Here is an 18,107-nt window from a genome sequence, read left to right as displayed (position 1 = left end):
ACAGGCATAAGCAGGGCCTGCTGTCCAAAGCTCTCGATCTGTGCTTCTCAGAGATGGTCTCTCCTGTGAAACTGTTTGAGTAAACAACAGGCGATATCTAAACGTGTTAGAGAGTAATACATAATCAATACATATTTTTATAAATACCTTGTGTAGTTCTTTTTCTTTTAATCTATACCTACAAGATTGCATTCTGGTAAAACGAGCTGCTTTACACTCCTTCTGGACTAAGCCTGAAGGCTGCTCTCCACAGTTACCACTTAGAGAGCTTTCTACGGTTCTCTAAGACCTCCTAAATCACCATAAGGGTTGTCTGGACTGGTGTAGGGTGTCTACTTACGCATGTGTACAGCATATACCAGGCCAGTTTCTCACAAGTGGGAATAGCGTTTCTACAAGAAACATTCAGTGGATGCAGAAGCTAGCAAACTAAAGTCAAAATGGACAAAGCAGTTATACTCAACAACTTACTGATTGTATGAGCAGGGAATGTGCTTTTGGGTGGCTCTTGGGATACGGTTACATTTTTGAGGGGTACAAGCAGGTATGGAGGGTAGATTCATCTCGATATATGGCCTACTAGTTGGGATGGGAATATGCTTGATGGGGACCTGGATAGGTGTCCTCCAAGACACAGCACAAAACTAGGAATGACAGAGGCGGTAGTCGTGCTATGGGTAGACTGTATAGACACTTGAAAGTCGTTCTAACCTACACAAAAAGAATTCACATTCTTTACACTCATACACAACATGTACTGCTAGCTAGATAGAATTCTAATATGTTCGTTGGCAATAAACATACAAACTGAAAACGGCTGGGCAGGTTCCTCTGGGATCAAGCCCTACAATTACTCACTTATACTTGGGCCCAATGTAATCAGACTATCCCCACTTGACATCTTAGTCTTGAAGCGGTCAACAATCCTGTTTTTCGTGCCTAGAAGCAGTAGCTCAAAATCCTCCACAGAACCTACATTTCCTGTGTCACACTGGTTAAAACGGGTAGAAAGGTGGACACAATCTGTTACAGAAGCTGTGGTGAAGAGGGATTGGTCTACCACATACTGCGGACATGTCCAAAAATCCAGAACTACTGGGAGGCGGTAGTAGTGTGTATGTGGAGAATAGTTGGAGAGGACTTAACACTCTCTCCCAAATGGTGCCTCCTAAATGTGTGGGAAGACACTGATCTGGGATAAGCGGATCAAACCAGGACTACCTTAGGTCTAATGACAGCGAAAGGCAACATAGCTAGTCACTGAGGGGCAGATATCCTACCAGCTCTTCAAGCTTGGAAGAAAGCTATGGACTGGTGTATGGTGGCAGAAAAGTCCGTTTAGGTGAACAAGGGTGCCCAAAAAAATAGGGGAAAATATGGGACAAATGGAATGTGTATAGAGGGAATCCACGCACAGTCCCCACAGGAGAGATAAGACATCCTCTGACAAACCCAGAGGCAGATTGAAAGTGGTAACTGCTTAGACAACTAACAGTCTCTGGGCCAAAATAAGGTAAATGAAGTTTAACCAATGACTCACTGTAATACTCTTTGGTTGTGTTTTCATAATTATAATGCAATGTGTGTTTTTATGCTCGGTCATAAGAAAAATATAAATAAAAAAAATAAAGAGAAGTGATGGTGTTTCCTTTGGCAGGTTTGAAGGGATGATCGCTGGAGATGCTGCTAAACCAGGGACTGAGAAGAAAGATCGAGAAATTATGCTCTTTGAGGATGCAAGTGGCACAGACATCCGACAAACAAACTTATTACAATGCGCGCAGGATACTGATTGGCCTGATGGCCTGTATTAGATTTTTAAATAAACTACTATTGACAGTTGCCAGTAGTACTGAAATAGTAAAAATAGCCTTTCTAACTTGATCCTCACATGTCTTATAGAATTGACAGTGCCTTATACTTAGGAGCATGTTGAGGGAAATTGATAGCCTGTTGATGTCTTTGACATGGGCAGCTAAAAGGAGTAACATTGGATGGGGAATGCTAAAGCTGGAAACAGAGGTTGTGGGAAACTACGGTCAAGGTTTTAATGCACAAACCCCTCCTCCCCGAAAAGCTACCAATTTGGTTTCTAAAAATTAACAATAGCATGTCCATAATCTAGTGGAGGGAGGATGTGAGACGCTTAGAGACTTGTAACCAGGAGATCGTTGTAACACATTACTGAAGCACTGGAGCTATTTGCGATAGGAACGGAAATTCTTACAGTTTGCTAAACTGACCAAGACAGAAAAAGACAGACATGTTTTCCAAACACACAGCAGAGTATGCACAGACTGGCTATCCTATTAGACAAGGGATCCTCCAGACAGCTGGTCTCCCGTTTATGCAAGGCCCTAAAGAAGAACAGAGTTAAAATAACAAGATCATAAAAATCTAAATGGAAAGAAGATCTTCCAGAGCCATTGATAGAGAAAGTTTGAAAAAAAGAGTATGCACATTGGTTCTAAAGGGGTCTGGAAATTTTCCAATTTTAAGCACGCTCATTTTTATGTGGTGTATCTTACCCGTCTCTAACAAGACTACAAAGAATTCACCGGCCCAGATCAGACTGGTGTCCAAGATGCAGTATAGAATATGCTGATATTTTAGACTTGATCTGGAGTTGCACCAAGGTGGAGCAATGCTGGAGAGAAATAGTCCAACGCCTAAGAGAGGTATTATCAGATTACAGCCTTCCATACAGTCCATCTTCTTGATGTTATCCAAGGCCCTATGGACAAAATGTTTCTCTGCAGATTTGCGCTGCTAGGATTATTAGAAAAAAGAAGGATCACCTTCCGATTATGGTCCAGTACCGCACCTAATCTGCAGGCATGGACCAAGCACCCTGCATGACATGGGCCGAGATGTTACAGGAGCTGGTAAACCCCATGACAATAGATTCCTCCACAGGGTACTAAAGTATGTTAAACTGCGCTTGGGACATATAAAGATGGTCATGCACATTATAAAGATTCATCGTGCTTGGATCTGAACATGAGGGTTACGTTACCCTTATTTGTTTTAAAAAAGGGGTGGGGATACTGAGAACAAAGAGTGAACACTCTTTTACACCTAACGCTGGGAGAAGTGGATTGTCACAGCAATTGCTGATATGAGACAGCATTCAATGTATTTATAGTACAAATATGCGTATGCGATTGATTGTGGTATTGTAAACCATTTTGCATAGATCCTATTGCTCGCTATTAATGGTGAGCATGTCTAGGCCATATCTGTCTTTGTTGAAAAAAAATGATTATACAAAACCAGTGAAATCCAGCAATTATAGTTATATAAGCAAACTATAACTTCCGCTCCCGCAATGCATTGCTTATGACCTCACATATTACATCACTGATGACATGGTCAGTGACATCACTGATGACATCCACAGAACCACTCACACACCCACTCACATCCCTATACAACCTCTCATATGCCCACTCACACACCACCATAACCACTCACATACCCATTCACAGACCCATAGAAGTACTTCGACAACCACTCACTTTTCCATAGAGCCACTCACAGCCTGATCATACAACCTGAGATGAAAATGTGAGACTGCAGGTAATCCATGAGTTTGGAGGTGAGCTCACAAACCTGCAGTGAGGAATCTGTTAACAAGACAATTCCAGCCACAGGGTCAGTAAAAGGTCCCCTTTAAAAAGGCTTCGAATTTTGTAATCACTGACGTTGCTGCTCACATAAGGACTGTGCTGCTTTAGCCCACCCATTAAACTGGTTCCACTAAAAGTTAAATGTTCATGGCAATAGTGCATAAGGGACATGAAAGATACAAGACGCCTGAAGACTCATCCGGACATAACTGTTGACCCAGAATCTTCTTGAATAAAAAAATACAGCTCTGGAATACTAGTCACCCTCTCTGAGGGCAGATAGATAATTATTGCTTAATAACCTGAACTGCCCGCATGTAATAGAAGGACTGGATCGGGGACAGAACAGATTTTGTCTAGTTAACCAATAAATTCACCTTGTACAGAAGCAGGAAAGATTCTGGATCCTAGGAGCAGCAGTATTTCTCACTAGCCAATTACCTACTTAAGAATGCAATGCCCCAGAGCCATTTTGGCAGGGGCAGCTGCCACTGCCTTCACTTTGGTGAAAACTCATAATGCAGACGAAAAAACAAATGGCAGAATTAAGAATTAAAAGTGTTGTTCCCCACTGGCAATCTGAGGGATTGTGGAGTTGAATAATTGAATTGCAACAATAGGTGTCTTGAAGGTCCACAGACAATATTCAATACAACTACTACAGTGGTCCTAAATCTTGATGCAGGATCAGTATCCTGAAGTTATTTTTTATGAATCAACGATAGTACAGAAACCTCACTATTTCTTCGGAATGAGGAAATGCCATCTTTGTCCCCCTAAAAGGGGTCAATTTCTACAGCATCGTTCATCAACAATGATGCAACCCCCCTCATCAAGTTGCGGCAAATGAAGTTTACAAGGACATCATTACTCCAACCAGACTGGGTTCCCAACAGGGCATTCAGGAGAACGTCGACAACAATTTTTTTGACCACACTGCAATGGGGTTGCAGTGTAGCATAACAGCTTTAAATGGTGAAAATACTCAAATCAAATTAGGTGTTAATGAAAATAGCTTGTGTTCTGATTTTTCGGAAAAGAGCTTGCAATTTAGTCCAGCTGCGAATTGCAGAGGTTTTTATGGGAAATATCAAATTAAACTACTTTGTGATGGCGAATGAAGGGCAATGCTCATTTAGGGCAATTTAGCTGGTATAAATGTTAAGGCAAATTTGTTTAAAAAAAGTATAGGTTTAAATGGCTTTACAATAACCTGCACTTCCCTGACTTCTAAATAATTTGGTCAGCCATTCTTGGCAAGGGTGAGGTCACCCTTTGTACACGAGTTAGTAGCATTTTACAGAAAGGTTACCAACATGGATGGATTTGATTTTATGTACCGCCTTCAGATTAATGTTCAGACTCCTGCAACCTAGCCCTCAGTGTCAGATTATAATTGAATCAGCAGATACAATAATATACATTTATGTCACAATTTCTATCCTTCTGCTATAATCCTCATTCTTCAACCTGAAACCTTTTAAAACATCTCATGTGGCAGGAATTTCAAAGGAACACGAATCCAGAATCGGTGGGCAACCTACATGAAGGACTGGTTAGCCAATGCTGATCTGACATGCTCACATCTTTTTCAAAGAGACAGCTACACTAGTGAACAGGTTTGTAAATTATTTATGGATGCCAGTATGAAAGGAAACAAAGCAGATATTTCTGAAGGTGTGTTTTTATTACTATACAAAACTTTCTCAAAACAATGAATCTGTTCAAAGATTTATTGGCAGAGATATCCTTTTAAAGAAAAGGTTTAAAGATAATCTAAAATCTAAAAATGTTTGATGAGGAGAATGCTTACACTGTGAAAAGTATGGCATGGGTATGCTTATAATGGTCTAACTGCAGCTCTTACTCATTAGAAACTGTAACAGCCCTACAAGCAACTATGATTTTAGTTCCCATTTATTTGATGTCCTGTGCACTGATTACTTGTTTTTATGCTAATTTTATTGTAAAGTTTTTAAGCAATCAAAAATAAATACTGAACTAAAGATGTCTGAGTGCTAGTTTCAAGTTGCCACAATGTGGTCCCATTGAGTCAAAAATGGGAGGGAAGAATCCTGCAACAACTTGTAGCTTGGGCATGGCATTGAGGCAGCAAAAATGAGGCTCTCCTACAAGAGATGGTCTGTGTTTACATTCATACGAAGAAGATGGAGCTGAATTTAAACCAGATACCCGACCGCCATTTAACTAACTGCCCCTCTGTTCTGAATTCTTAAAAATATCAGTGTTCGCATTTAAGGACAACAATAGGTCCAGATACACCCACTACTATAATATACAAATTATCAACATCACTGAAATGTCAATTGATTCAAGTACCTACTGCAAATGAAAAAATAAGCAAACCATGCCTAACCCGAATCCATTTTAAAGGTGGCTGTGAGAAATTACCTTTTTGCGTGGTTACTGCATTTTGTACTGAGTGATGCTGCGGTTTTTATTAAAGTGCACTATGACACTGCTGACCGGGCCCAATTTTGACATTTAAAAGGAGGTTTACTCCTGTAAAATGGTTCCTTTTGACAGGTTGGCTGCAGTCTTAAAACTGCAGATGCCAGCCTACAATGGTAGGCCTGATGTCATGTTTGTGTTGTCACATAAGCGGATGGCCCAGAATTGCTTTAGTCAACGTTGTGGAGTCCTCCTCGGATACAGCCTGCTGCCTTATCAAGTACAAGTTTATTTTATTTGCATAGTTACCTATAACACTTACAAGAATAATACCACCAATAAAACATTGAATACAAATGTAAGACTGTGTTACACATATGTTAAGATAAAACCTCTCATGTAGTCGGATAAAAACTCTCATATGCTAGACCGAGTTAAAATTACTTAAAAAATGTATTGTAGTATTTATGCTAGAATTAACCATAAAATGACAATATTAAAACACAGTTTACACGTCTGATAGTGCTATGTGCAGAAAGAGGGATTAGGAATTAGGCAGGTCTCTGCCTGGAGTGGTAACAAGAGACCTTATTTCAAGGTCCCTGCTCCAAGCCCATGTACAAAGGTGCTGAGTGCTGACAGCAACCAGTAGTTTGTGGATGCAAGGTACCAAGAAAAAAAAAAAAAAAAAAGAGTCTTCTCAGCGTATCACATCCTTTGGCAATTTCCTATGCACCAATGCGATGAATTTTACCAATTGGCACTACAGCTGTGGATTGTCTGGGGCTAAGCCAACACGGCCTGTCTCCATGAGCTGATACCTCTTTGGTTAAACAGAACTATCAGTATTTCTCTTTCCTCCACCAGCTTTTCACAGGTGCATACCCAGTGCGACATGACCTCAGTGGCCGTATCGCACAAGCAGCAGATGTTTGTTATGGATTCTCTCAGCCAATGGGGAAAATGAGATACGCATGATAGAAAGCCCAGACAGCATTTCAAGAATTAGTCTTTGATTGTTACAGGAAAGCCTCAGTGGTAGTTTTATTGGGATGCTGGTTCAGTGTAGGTGTTTAATGACATCCAGACGTGTGCTCTGGTGTAGAATTCTGCCTTGCCTTCTTCCAAGGAGAGAAGTTTAACTGATTTTCTTACTGATTTTTTTCAAACACAGGATGGGTGGTTGATGTTTCCCATAACTGGGTCAACCCGATCCTGGCCAGGGAGTCCTTCAAATATACTACGGCAGGCGAGAAGTTCCTCTGTTGGAGTTCCTGCCATAGGTAGTGGTTGAGTACCGAGGCCGCTTGCCTGGTTTTGCCCTAGAGGTTGATGAATGCTCCTCACCAGGGACTTCTTTTTGAGGCCAACCTGATTTGTGCTGGTGAGGTGTACTTGGGTTGACAGAAGATCATTCTTGCTTTCAATTGTGTGCTGCCTAAGATTTTAGCATCCCTACCACTTTGGAGCTCGCTGCCATACTTTATTGTTAGCATCATTTTGGCATACAACATCCGGAGAAGAGGGGCGAAGGACGGTCCGTTTAATTTTAAACTCTATATCGACCCTGATAGTGCCAGGCCTTTCCTTTTTGTAGCATCCATTTGTTGCACAAAGTTGGCAGCTTTGTCAACGATCACCTCAAGGTTTTTGTAGTCTGTAGTTGGATGAATATGCTTGTTTCCCCAGAACCATGCTGGGTGATTTGACCAGTTGCTGCCAATCGTCACAGTAAGCGGTTTGACGAAATTGACGCTTAATCTGTTTTTATCCGAATATTCCTGTGTTGTGTGTAGAAGGCGCTGTAAGCCTCCCTTAGTATGACTGACTAGAAGTATGTTGTCAGTGTACATGAGACTCGAGAGCACCAAGCACCCTAGCCTTGTGGCAAGGGAGTTGCAGGCGTTGATTGCCAGCATCAGGTCAGTAAAAAACAGGTTAAACAATGTGGGTGCCAGGACACACCCTTGCTTGAGCCCTTTGCTTGTTGGAATTCGCCTTGAGAGGTGCTTTCCTCCTCCCAGTTTCACCTGCACCCATGTGTCCATATGTAGAGTGATTAGCAGGTCCAGGAGAGTCCGGGGAATGCCCCATCATGCCAATTTGCTCCAGAGCCTTGCCCTGTCCATATGTTCAAATGCTGCCCTGTAATCGATGAAGCAGAGAAGTGGCTGGTTTGAGGCTTTTGCCTCATCTATGAGCAGTGATATGGCTGTGATTGTGTCCTACCCGAGGTTTTTGAAAACGCAGTTTGGTTTAGTGATATTATTACCTTGTCAGTTGCTCACATTGAGAGTTCCTCTAGTAAGGTCCCTGCAAAATATTTTGCCTCATTGTCAATGAGGACAATTAGGCAATAGTTCTTTTGCATGATCCTATCCCCAGAGCTTGGAATTATGCTGCTGAGACGGATTTCGAGAAAGAGCGGCTCTAATGCTCCTGCCCAGAAGTCCATATTATGCTTAAAGATTGCAGGGGGAAATGCCATTAGGCCCCAGTGCCCCTTCTCTTCTGCCTTTGCTGGTTTGACGCACAATTGAGTTTCTTCTGAGTGACCTTGGGAGTGGATTTGGTAGATAGGTAACAGAGGAGAAAGTCTCCATAGGGGTGTTTGACTGAGTGCTGGCTCCCAAGTCTGTAGTGTATGGAGGGCAGTGCTGATTAAAGTAGTCCCCCTGGTACGTTGCCCAGGCATCTTCGGCTATGTGAGAGTTGATTGCCCCGTGTGAAGGGTATACGAGTTTACTGATTGTACCCCAGAATTACGTACTGTCATTATGCTTGATGGCTGCAAATGACACTGCCCAGACCTCATCTTCTTGTGATCGGTTGATGGTCTACTTCAGCTTTTTCAGTAATTCTTGCTGTTGTAGTGCACTTTGCATTCCGAGGTCCTGAAGTTCCGTTGTAGGGACCTTAAAATGCTGTTTATAGATCTTTTAAGCTGCCTGAACTGAATCATTTGTCCCTTTGGAATGCACCCCATCACATTGGCTACATGGGAGTGATTTGTTTTGAGCAGTGCAGTGAAGGCCTCCCCCAGCTTGGTGGTAAAGGATTTTACTGTCTGTTGAACCTCTGTGTTCACAGAGTAACACCATTGCAGACTGACATAAGTGCCCTATGGATGCCGGAGCGAACTTAATCCTCTTGTAGTTGAACGAGAAGACAGTGTTGGAAATTTCCTTCACCCTGTTGAATATTGGCATGGTTGCTAATAGGGTTGTCTCTTGCAGGCGACGATCACCTCTCTCACCTAGGTGAAAAGAAATAACCAGTTGGAACAGTGAGCCGTTGGTGGATTGTCTTCCTGAAACCTGCCTTTAAGAGCTCTTAGATTCAGTTGTTCCAAGTCGGCCAATTAGTCTGCTCCACCTTCATTGGGCAGCTCTGGTTGTTTCTTCCTTGCACCGGGATTTCCCAGATCGGGGTTTGAGCTACCATGGTTTCATCTGGAAAAGCCCCAAGCAGGTATAATTTGAGCTCCCCACTGAGAATAATGTCCACCGCTTTGCCCTTGCTTATTTGTTACACGAGCTGATCAACCAACTGCTTGGCAGCTTTGGTGTTGTGTTTCGGGTGGATATGTGCATTGACGATTATTGTTTCAGTAGCCTCATTTTGAGGTGAGGTGGCGATTTTGACTGCATAAATGAATGGCAAGGTGGTGTGCAGAGGGCTAAATGAGGTGATTTAAGCTGCTGAAACGTACGTTGCCAAGCCTACCTGTAAGTGGCCGTACCTTGCCCCTTTGGCTGCAGGCGTAGAAAAGCACATATATCCCTACAATTGATGTGGCTCTGACAGACAGGTTTCCTGCATCAAGATAATGTCATTATTTCTGATGTTGTAGAGAAAGTCCCAGTATGCTTGCAAGACAGTTGATGTTCCATGTGCATAGCTAAAGGGCATATTTGAAGGGCATAGAATCTGCTGCTGATTCCAGTGCCTGTCATTAGTTGCCGTATTGACAGTGGATTGTTCTGGAGATCCACCTATAGTCAATGACTGAATAGTTTGGCTAGATTGTATTCCGGCAACCGCGGTGTGCATCCAAGGTGGTCCTCAAACTTCTCGGGGAGTGCCCCAGAGCTCCTTTTAAGACCGAACAGGTTCGGTTCAGCTTGCTCACTGGCCTTACCTAATGGTAGCAAAGGAGAGGGGTAGCCAGGTTTGCAGTATGGGGAGATGTGTATACCCCAATTCTCAAAAGTCACACTTTCTGCAAGAATTTTCTGTGCAATTGAGATAATTCTCCCGATTGTCTTGGTTACTTCCTCAGAGGGGCCCTCTTTTGCATGCCAGGGTTGTGCGATGGCTGGGAGTTTAGAGCTGTTGTAGGTTATGGCTGTGATCGCTGCTTCACAGGACCTTGCTGGTGGTGAGCCTTTTCAGTTGAAGATCTCTCAGGGTCCTCTGAGGATTCCCCTGGAAACTCTGCCATCCAGCTGGGTTATTCCGTTGTTGTGTCCATTTTTTGTTCTATTTTAGGCCTGAAGATTGGGTAGATGTCTTCTGGGTTATGGATGGATTTTTTATTCTGGCCCTTCCTCCTTTGAAACGGCCTTTGCCTAGCATTTGTTTTTTATAGTGTTTTAGCTTACGGGTGGACTGGGGTAGATCTCCTTAGACAGTTGTGTCAGGGCATGTCCTGAGGTCTGCCGTGGCAGTTGGGTGTCCGGTGTGTGGGTCTTGTCTTTTTGTGCTTCTGTCTACTATTAACTTGCTAGGGATTTGTACTGAGCGAGTAGTTGGAGAAGTTGAAGCAGGGACCTGTTCTTCATTCGGTTGTGTGTCTAACCTTTTTTGAAGCCCAATGTGGTTACTTATTGCCTCCTTTTATAGACTGCTGAGCATAGAAGGTAGAGAGGATAATTTATCCGCAATTGGACCACAGCTGCAACTGAGTTGTGCAGCAAGCAAATCTTATTGTGCCTGTTTGATGATTAAATTGAGATTCCCCTAATTTTCCCATCGATGCCTGCAACAAAAACTGCCTAGGATTTAAGTACTGTCAGCTGAACATCCATATTGTCTGATTGATATTGGAACGCTTCAACCAGTAGCTGCATTGCTGTAGTTTGTAGCAGAGATGCCCGGGCACTCTCCGTACTTGTTTGGTCGGTGCTTGGTCAGTCCTGTCTGCCTGGTTTAACATTTTTGCCTTTGGTTGTGCTAGAGGCAGCTGAACTATCTTGTGTGATGACTCTTAAGTCAAGGGCCAGGGGCAAGTCCTGTGAGAACGCCGTTAACATGTACTCCCATTGTTTCGTGCAGGGGTATGATAGCGAACCATGCTTTTCCTCTCGGTTCCCTTTAATTTCCTCCTGATGCGCGGAGGATGAGTGATATAGTTTGTCACCATTTGGTAGAAGAGAGTTGTAAAATTGATCATGAGCTCAGAACCTTGGTTTTTGTAGGAGATGGATTGTCCTCCTGTGTTATGGTTAAGGTCTCGTTTAATTGGCAGTTCTGCAGCCTTATGCTGTGTCTTTTGTCTTTGCATGCATCATGTCCTTCTGTGATCCTATTTTGGGGTCTAGGCATGAAAAGGACTGGGTCCCATGCCGTTATGTTGGGGCGATGACTGCCACTGCAGGGTGAATCGGAGTCCGGGTCCTTATCATGGGTTGCAAGAACATCCGCCAGGACCGTTGGCCCTACTATTCTTGATGTCAGCGATGCCTGACTATGGTTTGGTGGACTTATGGCAGTATCAGGGCTGGGACCCAACTCTCCTTCCGCCTTAGCATTGGATGACTGAAGGGTGCTTCCCTACCTGAGTGATGGTTTCTAGTGGCTAAAGGGGAGGCTGCAGGTCTTGGATGTTGCAGTTACTCGAGAAGAGGACTGAACCTGCGTCCTTCAAGAAGCAAATCTGAAAATAAATTAGTGTTGCATTTCTTTTCATTTACTGTTTCCTCGCCAGCATTGCTGCTTGTTGAATCTTCTTTCTCCGACTCAATTTCTATATGCGAGAGGCCAGACTGCATTTGGGTATGCTTTGGAACAGATTGTGATTTCCTCTTCGCTTTCCTACTAAGGATTTGCTTGGGAGAGGCCTCATTACTCGTCCTGACCTCATTTGAAATTTGTTTTCTTGACTGCCGAAATCGGGGCCTGGTGGTCAATAGTCAATGGCCAGTTCTTCCACAAGGCTTCGGCCCGGGCAGATTGAGCACATGGTTGCCCTTTAGTTGGCCGTTTCTTTTGGCTGTGCCGCAAACCACCCTCCACCCTGCCCACGTCCCCCTCTGCTGATTCTTTCTTGTTGGGTGGCGGTAGGGGGGGCGAGCACTCACTCTTGGTGGGTAATGGGTGAGTCCGCGTAGGTGTGAGAGAGTGTCAGAAAGAAGTGAAGAGAGTGTCAGAAAGTGGATAAGTGTCGGGCAGCACCAAGACCTGGCTTGGCCGCTTCCGCTCGCCTGCCCCATCCCTTCTAGCATGTGACATTTTGCATAGTTTCACTCATGCTGTGCTCCTGATACTCTCTTTGTCAGTTAATCAGTAGGCGGTCCTGTGAATAGATGGCACCGCCACACCCCTTCTTTGTGCATAATTGTTGGGTGGAGGGCACGAGCACGCACGTCTAGGGGATTGAAGACCAGGTCAGGCTGTTCGTGTTTTGGTTATGGCGTGGCTATAAAATTACAGCTACTGTTGCCATAGCCTTGCTCAAGTGTGTTTTCGGTACTTTCCATGCTAGCTCCCAAATTGCTCCAAAATTATAAAGACTCCAAGGATGCTGTATGCTGCAGTTGTACCTTTTCACCTTAACTTGATGCAGTGTAGGGCCAGTGTCAGGGAGCTTGCTGAGAGCTTTCTGGCATTTTTCGCAGTATTCTGAAGTCCCTTCTTCTGTCTGCATGTGCCCTTCCTTGTGCCAATCTGGCTGGTTGGACAGTTTGAGCAGTTTTTGGCAGGTGAGTTGTTAGCAGTAAGGGGGAGGCACTGGCTGCAAATGGAGGCAGTAGGCAGGGAGGGAGAAAGCAGACAGGGAGACAGCAAGATTTTTTCCCCCTGCTAGGGAGTGTTTGTAAGGGTCTTTGTGAGGGCCCAAGAGCCCGTCTGCACACACAACCAAGCGCAGTAGAGCCGGCCCAGCTCACTCCCCTGCTATGCTGCACCGCAGGCCGCTTACCTCCGGGCCTCCGGCTTCAGGGCTTATGGCTGAGCCTCCGCAACCGGTCTGCTTGTGCCTTTTCTCTTTCTCCATCACTTGACACTTCTCTCTTCCCAACCCTGCCGCTCGTTAAGGGAGCCAAAGCCAGAAGCTGGAGATGGCGGTGCCCGAGCTCCAGGTGTTTGCTGCCACGCCCCTTAGCGCCACTCCACAAGAATACGCTAGTTGATTGGCTCTCTGCGGTCACCATTCTGAAATCAGTGGAGCAGGCCGCCTTAAGGCACTGAAGAAGCTTGAGTTCCAGAAAAAAAGACAAAGTCCCAAGATATAATCTCAGATCAGGTTCAACCTGGTTGATGTATCCAAACCGAGCTCCAGCATGGTCAGCCTGAAATCATGCCTAGTTCCCATCTACCACAACCAATGTTGCTTTGCAGCGCTATTATCACTTAAAACTTTAAACATTCACATTCCGTTTACCCTTATTGGATTTTTGTCATTTTACTGTCATTTTGTTCAATACATTTTACTCTATGCATCTAAATTGGCATGGGATTTTTATTGTGTTATGTTTTCACATTTTTTAACAGTGTTGGTCATTCTAAATGAATTACACAATTTCCTGAATTGAGCCTCTGTGCCATTCCTATCAGGATAATGGATGACCTTATTACTTGTGCTGGAAAACCATCCAATCCAATTAATAATCCACTTTCTCTCATTTGTCTATTAATACTAAATACATACATTAATAAAACTTCAAGGTCTACATATTAACATTATATTGTGTCGCTACTGTTACTCAGACTCCAGCTCTTCCCCCTCTTTGCACTCTTCATCTTTTGTGTGGCCCTCCATTTCTCTTGTTCATATTTATTACTAGTTTTAAGCTGAGAGGAATACAACTGTTCTCATCCTTCCTCAGTGAAACTGCAGTATACAGATGCCCAGCCGACAAATGATAACATTCCGGTTTCTTTGGCACCCTACCTTCTGGGTACCATTTTAGCTAATATTGTTGCAGCTGGAGAAGGTGGAACAGGATGAACAAAAATACATTTCTGCAGCTTACATTTAGGATGACAGTCTTATACAACAATGCTAATTGCATTTGCGGAATATGTTTACAGATTCCCGCCACTACCTATAAATTTGAGTTTACTATGAGAGTTAAATGCAACTGAAGAGCTTACAGTAAATCATCAAAGTATTCCTTAGTAAAGCCAACAACCGAAGGTACATAAACACAAAGCAAACAAAACCACATAATCCAGCCAGGGGTACGCATCTTGTGGAAACAGACAACTTACATTTTTGTAGGCACCCCACACAACCAATATAGCAACATTTTAATGCTTGCATAAAGGATACATATTTGAGAAAACTGAAAGCATGTTTCACTGTATGAGAGAAGAAAGTAAGTTAAACATTTAGTAAAAAGGCAACAAATCTAAATGTATGTATTTTTTATGAACATATTTGGGTTTAGCCAGCATAAAAAAGGGAACAAGTTTGTAGACATTTGGGTGCAAAAATCACATAACTGTCAATTATACTTAGGTGAAAAGGCATCACAGCAAATCCATACAAGTTAATATAGCAAGGCAAATCCCACATCAACAAAACAAAAAAAATGAAACAGATGGTCAATGGACCTGAAAACTAGGTATGAATTCATAACAAGTAAATATTACAGGTATGACAGAATCTCACATACTCTTAACGAACATTTTCAAAGGAATAAAAATTTAAGATCCAAGTAAAGTGAAGAATCCTAAATTTAATTGGTCAGACGATAGCATAAGAAAAACAAAGTACATTTACCCATATTCAGGCAGACTCAAAATCTTTATAAAGGTTACATTAGAGATAACTGCTAGCTTACTTAATTCAATTTCATTAAAGTGTCATGCTCTAAACTTTAGAAGGGCTGAATTTCTAAACAGTGGCCAATGCAGATATAGACAACAAACATCGCATATTGTGAATACCTCATAGTTTAAAATGTTAACATGCAATCAAACCTTTTGGAGTCTATTTTAATTGCAACAAATCCCTCGGCGGCTGTTTTTGCAACATTCTCACTCGCCCAGCTTTCAGCCATCTGTGTCGATTGCTCATCATCACCTGCAAGAGGTAGCAGCTTATTATCACATCCAGGAGGCTGAAGTGTATAATTACCAATAATAATCATGCTTATTAAAATGAGTTTGCCTATGATTAGGTAGACTTGCTATTTTTACAGTGGAAAACAGAATTGCACGTGTTAACCATAAAGAATTAATGTGTAGCATACTCCTAGAGATAACAATAAAAACACTAACTGGCACAGAAATGTTCTACTAAAGGATTGGTTGAAAACAAATGTTCGGCACATTGGAACATACATTAAAAGATAAACACATCTGCAAAACATACATAGATCAAAAATACATTATTGGAAACGAAATGCACCACTGCATCCTTGGATGTATGCAAGACATTTTAATAGTATGTATGCTTGTGAATTAGAATCTCCCACTATGACGCTTTACGGTACTTCAAGGAAAAAAAAATTGCCCTTGTTGTACATTCTAGCAAAGTGACATCAAGAGACGCTGTTGTAGTGGTGTTTAATTACCCCGATACCTCACATAGCCTCGCTTTGCCAAAGTGGTGCTTCAATTTCTTGAATGAACTGTTAGCACTGACCGGGGTGAAGGAAGTGGAACGATCTATTCGAGGCAAATAGTTGCTTTGCTATACTGGAGCACAATAAGGGGCATTCCCATATACAAGGGATGAAACACAAACCCCGATCCTCATTTAAGGACTGTGCTTGTAAGTAATGCTCTGACAGGAGGGTTACGATTTATAACTATGCTGACGACCTGTAGCTAATTTTCCTTTTGGATGCAACCGATTCCTCCGTGGAATTTCAAGCTACCATGCTGCACATTCAGAGGTGGATGGAGTTGAACCACTTAAAACTTAACCCAGGGAAGACCGAGCTGGTACTCCCTGGTAAAAGTTCGATCAGCTGGGGCCCTCATTTTTGGCCGTCAACAATGGGATCTATTCCCACTCCCTCTCTCTCGGTGAAAAGTCTCGGGATCACCATCAACTCCGATCTCTCTTTGAAAAGTCAGGTGGGAGCGGTGATCTCGTCCAGCTTCCTTCAGTTACGCAAAATTAAGAAAATTGCCCATCTACTCACACACCCTGCCCTCATTCAGGTGGTTCTCGCGTTGGTCCTCTCCCGACTAGACTTTTCAAATTCTATTTGGGCCTTCCCCTGTTTTTGTCTAAGCGCTTGCAAATTGTGCAGAATCAGGCGGCCAGATTAATCTTCAAAAGCCACGGTAGGAGTTCAGCGAAACCACTGCTGGTTACTCTTCACTGGCTACCAATAGCCCAACGGGTAATATACAAAGTAGGATGCCTGGCCTTTAAGGCTCTCCACGGGAAAAGCCCCATGTTTATCAACAGCCTCATAATCAAACATGAGCCGACCCGCAATCTCCGCTCTGCCTATCAGTCTCTTCTCACTCTGCCCTCCTTTAAACGGAAACGTCTTGGTGGGTGTCGATTCGCTCATATTGCTCCAAAGGTTTGGAACTCTTTCCCCTTGTCGCTCAGGAGATGTACGAATCTCATGGAGTTCAGGAGCGCACTTAAGACCTGGTTATTCAAGCAAGTTTCGGGTTAAGTTAACTGTTGTGTTATCTCTCCTCACTACCAGCGCCATGAAACCCCTGGGTGCCGCGCGCTTAACAAATTCAGAATAACATAACATAACCAGCAAAAAATTAGGCACTGCAGGACACAGCTTGATAGGGGATGATCAGCATGCTGGTCATGTTGGAAAAGGAGCAAACTGAACACCAAAGTCTGATCCCACGGATGCGCAACATCCTGGGATTATGGGCAAATCACTTAATCTCCCCGTGCCTAACAAAAATGAATGTGTCGTCACGTAACGTAACTGGGGCTCATGTAAAGCGCTCTGATACCCAATACCTTCGGGTCAAGTTCGCTCTATATAAAACTCCGTAAAAAAAAAAAAAGTCACATGCCATCCTAAACTGCAAAGTCACTTGGATTCACCCTGTAAACAAACTTTACCTAAAGCAAAAATGTCTCTAATGAGAGAAAGTAAGAATGCCTCTCAAAGAGAAACTTAAGGAGCTGCTTTCAAAGCCCACATACTCTCATAACTGTATGGGGCAAAGCCCTGCTCCATGTCATCCAAGAATCAAATTTGCAAATCTGGCTGACACGCTAACCACCTCCAGTGGCTTTTGGCACACATGCAAACAGAGCAACCTCAGATTGGAGGCAGAGAAGTGCAAAAAAGATAAAAATAAGGAAACTGGTTATTCCTATTTAAACACCTGGATTCTGAAATTACATCGTAGTATCCTTCAGAGCCAGCCCATCCCTGCTCTAGTTTAGTAAAGATTTGAAGATGCACCTCCTTAAAAGAGCACTACATCACGATGAAATAGAAGTTCACTTCTCCTCCCACAATCCAACTGCCTCTCCAAAGGCAACTGAGCAGTGTTTGTACATCTAGCATGTGTTCACACAGCCTGGTTCTTGTGAGGCGATGTAGCAACTGCAGTTCCCTTCAAGTTCTCACATGAGTTCCAACCTCCTGCAAAACTTGGAAATCTCGACAGCAATTGTGGCCTACATGCTATAAATATAATGTCATCTTTTATTAAATGCTTCACTTCGAGAACTCTTGGGGACTTGGGGAGTGCTTAGGCAGAAGCACGCGTGCACTCCTGATTTCCGGTGGTGCCTTCTAGCTTGGCTGAGTCTTCTACAAGGACCAGGGACCAAATCAGTGACAAGCCTGAGCTAGAGTCTTGTATTTTTGGAATATGTTCAACCTGATCTGAAGACAGATGAAAGACTAAATATGGTGTTTTAAATTCATGGATCCTAATTTCCACCAT

General features: G+C 43.1%; 1 protein-coding gene across 1 annotated transcript in view; it reads right to left on the bottom strand.

Annotated features, from left to right (window-relative positions):
- UBXN4 (UBX domain protein 4) overlaps positions 1-18,107 on the bottom strand; it is a 210,254-nt gene that overhangs the window by 152,972 nt on the left and 39,175 nt on the right. Inside the window, exons 2-3 of the mRNA XM_086954984.1 lie at positions 15,189-15,291; positions 14,536-14,564 (exon numbers count right to left, since the gene is read on the bottom strand). Coding sequence (XP_086811110.1) covers positions 14,536-14,564; positions 15,189-15,291 — 132 coding nt within the window. The remainder of the gene's footprint in view (positions 1-14,535; positions 14,565-15,188; positions 15,292-18,107) is intronic.

The sequence above is a fragment of the Lissotriton vulgaris genome, chromosome 2_1 (genome assembly GCF_964263255.1).
Source record: "Lissotriton vulgaris chromosome 2_1, aLisVul1.2, whole genome shotgun sequence".
NCBI classification, from domain to species: Eukaryota; Metazoa; Chordata; class Amphibia; order Caudata; family Salamandridae; genus Lissotriton; species Lissotriton vulgaris.
The sequence above is the reverse complement of the archived record's forward strand: the minus strand, read 5'-3'. Positions and strand labels throughout refer to the sequence as shown.